The 5,720-nt window shown below is 34.2% G+C and overlaps 1 protein-coding gene across 1 annotated transcript; it reads right to left on the bottom strand.

Moving 5' to 3' along the window:
* Positions 1-271: 271 nt before the first annotated feature.
* Positions 272-2,261, bottom strand: LOC141696744 (uncharacterized). The gene has a single exon (XM_074500874.1). The coding sequence runs from the start codon at positions 2,199-2,201 to the stop codon at positions 510-512; it is 1,692 nt and encodes a 563-aa protein (XP_074356975.1). The 5' UTR covers positions 2,202-2,261; the 3' UTR covers positions 272-509.
* Positions 2,262-5,720: the final 3,459 nt, after the last annotated feature.

Below are 5,720 nucleotides of genomic sequence, written 5' to 3'. Positions count from 1 at the left end.
ATTACAGATTATAGATTTAATCCCTGAAAGTGGTTTTTAAACAGAACAATTTTTTTCAAGAATGTATGGCATACTGGACAGTGTGAAAATTCCACTGAACAATGCAAAATTAAAATTTTTATTACCCTTAACAAGTACAAAAAGCCTCTAGCAACTAGAGGATGTGAAATACTCCTTTTTTATTTTTCTTCAATTACACCAACTAGTCAACCTTATATTACCTGATTCATAAAGTTGCATTTCTAAACATATCTAATTTAACAAAAAGGCAAGTCATTAAAATCAAATATTATCTTATAGCAGTATATTACATCTTGATTTCTAGATAATTGTTGTAAACATGATGTGATGCTATATACCGTTCCATTGTTCCTTTATCTACTATTTAATCCTTAACATATCTACCCTGACTTCATAATGCAATAAAGAGGATGGAGCATGAGAAGGTCTAACCATTATAGATACTAGCGCAAAAAAGGTGAGCACCTCTGAGGCATTATTCATCAGCATCAATCTGTCCGTCTGCTGACATCTAAAGCACCAGCAGTATCAGGCCAATGGAGGAACTTATAACCATGAAGAGAAGGTGGCAGATAAGTCTGTTTAGATGATGGATTGTCCGGTGGATAAATATAGTCCTTTCCATACCCAAAATCTTTCATTAACTTTGTTGGGGCATTTCTTAGGTGAAGAGGCACTCCCTCATTCTGTCCAACTGATTCCTTTATGACTTTCCGAACAGCCCCTAGTGCCCTATAAACAGCAATAGATTTTGGAGCCATAGCCAAATATGCAACACACTGGGAAAGATTTACATCACATTCAGGCATACCAAGAAAATGGCAAGCCTGATAGCAGGCAACAGCCTGGGTGATTGCACTTGGGTCAGCTAATCCAACGTCCTCACTAGCAAATCTAACTAATCGACGTGCAATATAAAGGGGTTCCTCACCGCCTTCCAGCATCCTAGCTAGCCAATAAATTGCAGCATTAGCGTCACTTCCCCTCATTGATTTATGGAGCGCACTAATTAGATTATAATGCTCATCTCCGGCTCTGTCATAAGCAAGATGCTTGCACTGCAACGCCTCTTTTGCATCATCAAGTGTCACCATAAGCACAAATGAACCAGTAATCTCATTTTTCTCTGAACTTCCTACATCTCCAACTCGTGCCGCAGCCATAATCGCTGCATTTTCCAAAGCATTAAGTGCAACTCTAGCATCCCCATCACAATTCGAACCCAAAAACTCAACCGCCTCATCACTCAACTCAACCCTCATAACCCCACATCCCACATTTGATAAACTCTGCACAACCCCACGCTCCAGATCATCCGCAGCTCGTCTAATCAGCAAACAAACATGCCGAGGCTGCAAAGGATTAAGATTCAAAACCCTACACCTCGACAACAACGGAGTAATCAAATGAAACGAAGGGTTCTCCGTAGTGGCACCAACAAACACAACACTACCATCTTCAATAACAGGCAAAAAAGAATCTTGCTGAGACTTATTAAACCTATGAACCTCATCAACAAACAAAATAGTCCTCTTATTCCCTTTCAATTTCAACTTCCTCGATTCTTCGACAACATCCCTAATATCCTTAACCCCAGCAGTGACAGCAGATAAACACACAAACCTGTACAACACATCACAACTACTAGTACTAGAATCAACAAGAGCTCTAGCAATAGAAGTCTTACCAGTACCAGGTGGGCCCCACAGAACAAAAGAAGGAATAACTTTACAAAGCATAGCAGACCGAAGCAAAGAGTTGTTTGCAAGAAGATGGTCTTGTCCAACAACCTCATTAACACTACGAGGTCTCATTCTTTCATATAAAGGAGGTTTATGAATATATTTATTTTGTGACTCAAATTGTGGATGAATCTTCAAGCGCTTTTGGGGGGCACTAATGATTTCTTGTTGTTGAGAAAGGGTATTTTTTGTTTGGGGTTTTAGAGTGGGGGTTTGAGAAGGGGGTGGAGTTGGTTTAGTGAAGAAATGGTTGATTTTGGGTTGGAAAGGAGAAGATAAAGGAGGAGGAGAAGAAGGGGTTTTGTTAGTGTGAGTGAGAATCCATTCGGTGGCTTTGAGAGTGGAGTCACCGGCAGTGGCTGAGAGTGCTTGAGAAACTAAGTCCGGAGAAAAGCCCATGTTGAGAAGCTGCTGCTGTTTCGCCTCTTCTTCTTCCATGTATGTGTTTGTGGTCAAGTGTGTGTAGGTTTGGAATGTTTGCAAGTGAAAGGGTTTGGGCGCGCGACTTCCGATGTTATATTTCGAACTTATGGTTCTTTTCAGTATTCATACGAGACATTCGGTCTCCGGTGAGCAACGGGTCAGAACCGAACCGAACCGGAACAGAAAGAACCGAAATAGGAATATTTTAAGAACCGAACCTGACCCGTTTATATGTAAGAACCGAATCGGAACCGAACCGTAAATTTCGGTCCGGTTCGATTCTTAACCGAAAGAACCAAATTTATATTTTATTTCATATATATTTACTTTTTATATTATTTTTTGTTCTAACTTTTTAAATTTTGACTAGTTTTTATTATTTATTGAGGGTAACTTAGTAAAAGAAGATTCTTATTAGTGGTGAATTATTTTGAATTTGATTACTTTCTAATATTTATGAAAAAAAATATCTATAAAAATATTTAAAACTCTATAACTATTTAAAGAAACGAGTAATACAATAAAAATCATAGTTTTCTTAAAATTTATTAAAGTATTATAAATAAGAAAATATAATACGTAATATATATATATTTTTGTATTTATTCATTTATATATAGTTCGGTTCGGTTCTTACGGTTCTAGTATGTTAAGAACCGAACCGAACCAAGAACCGAAATTTCTAGAAAAATAGGAACCGAACCGGACCCGTATTAGTTAAGAACCGAACCAGAATCGCAATTTTTGATCGGTTTGGTTCGGTTCTCGGTTCCGAACCGAAAAATGCTCACTCCTAATTCGGTCCTCCAAGTCGGCGGTGCACAATAACTTTCGGTAATTAATCGAATAATTAATGTGTAATTAGAGTAATTAATTGATATGATCGAAATAATTTAATTTATTAAATTATAACATATAATTCTATTTATATTTCATTAAAATTTCATAAAATTTACAAATATAATAGCACATGTCATTAGTTCGTATTTAATATTTAAATAATTCATACATATTATTTTTTGATAATTGGTTTAGAAATTATAATTAGTACTCACTAATTATTAGTTAGAAAATTAGTACATACCATATATAATTTACACATAAATCCGTGATATGCTAAAACTAGTTACATAACAAATCAATTATAACAGATTGTGAAATAAATGAATCGATCGAGCAAATTTTCGGGAGAAATAAGAATAATTTTATTAAATAAACTTATTCAATTATCAAAATATTTGGATAACTGTACGAGAATTTAGGACATACGATAATCAATATAACTCAATATATTATTATTAAATATTACCTATGATTTTGAATTTTAATTTTTTCTAAAAAATATTTTTTATTAATTTTCTCCCATTGACAGAATCGACCGACTTTTTGACCAATTTTTTTAAAAAAACGTATTTTGACCCGGCTTCTGATTACTCGAGACGGGACCCGTCCGAACTCAGGTTAATCGGTTAATCAGTCGATTTTTAGAACACTAGAAATATTGGTTATTATAGTTGGTACTTGGTATCCCTACCTTTTTTTGTCGGGGTCTACGTAACTTATACTCGTTCATGAATTGTATAAAAATACAATACTTGCACCATATGATTTATTTTATTTAAAAAAAAAATCATCTAACCGATAGATATGCAAAAATGCTTCCGAAAATTTAAACAATAATTTTAATGTTCGAAAAGAAAAACATATTCCAAGTCGCCTATCATTAAAAAAAGTTCTCAAAAAAAGTTCTTATAGTATATCAATCATGAGAAATTTAAGTAATATTTACAAAACTAAAACAACAAGAAAGATATTAGTTATTATACGATGTGGCCCTGAAATATATAAAATCTCAAATGAATTTTTTTTACCCATAAATCTACGAGGTATCAATAGTGTATGTATATGTCAATCCAACTAATCGAGAAATATATACCTTTTTTGTAATCTTTTACAATAAAACTTAAAAATATGTTCCCTTAAATTTATTTTGTGCCTAGCTTTTTTTTATTTTTTCGTATGTTCCTTCATTTATAAAAAAATGTGCCCCCAACAAATTCAATTTTTTCAACATCACCGTTCATTAACATATAGGGTTTGGCCAGAGGGCCGGCTCGACCACCAACTACGCAAATGGCCAAGTTGAAAAACAAAGAAACAAGCTAAATTAATAAGCGTTTTATTTTCGATTGATTAATGTTGTTGGAGAAATTTCGTAACAACACGAAATCGGAGGGTTACTGGAATAATAGAGCAATTTGTATATGAATATGGTTGTTTTTAGGGATTAGGGTCTATAAAAAATTGGGTGTTTGGAGTTGGTAGGCGTTTCGATTTGTCTCATTGTATCGGATCCCTTTGCCAAGATGATTGCATACCAATTTATATTGGATCAAGACTACACAGTTCTGGAAAATTCGGGTTTATCCCTGAGAGACTTAGGGATAAGTTTCGTCAATGTGCTAATTACCGATTTTATTTGATTTAATTTTGGCGTTGTGATATCTTCCTTGATTTGAAAGATATCGTTTCGGGATATTTTCCGTTATTTATTCATTGTGATTTATTCTTCCTCATTTCAGGGAGAGGATAATATTGAGCATTATATAATTAATTATTAATCAGAATTAAAAATTATTAAATATTAGAAATTTGGACTATGCTAAATTATGGCATGACAACTAGCCCACAGTTCTTCAGTGTAGCTTGCTGCATTGGAGAACTAAACATTCTTCAAGCTTTCAAATTTCTTGAGTCGCTGGAAAAAACTGAAATAATATATCAGTAAATTATATGGAGTACTACAGTGCTAATAATTCGTATGCGAGTTAGAGTATGACTTTGTGCGAGAACCAATATAGGATATATTTTTGCCAAGGTTTTCAAAAGTACGAGTATAAGTAATATCATTTTTGAAATCCATTGCGGTCTTTATTGTCAAGTTAGGACCTTGGCGTTTTGTATATATTGCCCGAATTGGCGTACACATTGTTCAAGTTCCATTGACTCCTCATAAGGATGTGTCTTCGTCAAGTCCCGAGCCCCCAATTTGGTTGGTGGTGCCTTCCATAAAGTAAAATATCCTAGACTCCCCTTTCGAGAGTTGGACTTTTTAATAATGTAGATTTTACCCTTGTTCTCCTGAGGGAGTGGGGCATTTAAAAATATAAGTTCGTTCCTTGACTTTCTCGAGAGAAGAGCATAGCGTTTTAAAATCGAGAGGGTCACTGACTTCTTTACTTAAGTGTTGGAAATATGTTGTGAACTTGATGATTACATTAACAAAACACCTTAGTAGATTTAACTAAGTGAAAAATGTATCACTCGACGGATGATCAAATATAGTCCCGACGGATGATATTTGACCTCCATTGAGTGAGTAGCTTATGTAATAATAAGTATTATAACTCATTTCTGCAAACAACTTTGTATAGATTCTGTAGTAGCATATAAGTCATGTTGACTCTTATTAGATATGCAGAATAGGTTGATTAATTGTAAATATAAGATATCTTGTAATTCTACATAAGTTAA

Source organism: Apium graveolens, chromosome 11 (genome assembly GCF_009905375.1).
Source record: "Apium graveolens cultivar Ventura chromosome 11, ASM990537v1, whole genome shotgun sequence".
In the NCBI taxonomy this organism is placed as follows: Eukaryota; Viridiplantae; Streptophyta; class Magnoliopsida; order Apiales; family Apiaceae; genus Apium; species Apium graveolens.
Note: the sequence above shows the minus strand (reverse complement) of the source record. Positions and strands in the feature narration are given on the sequence as shown.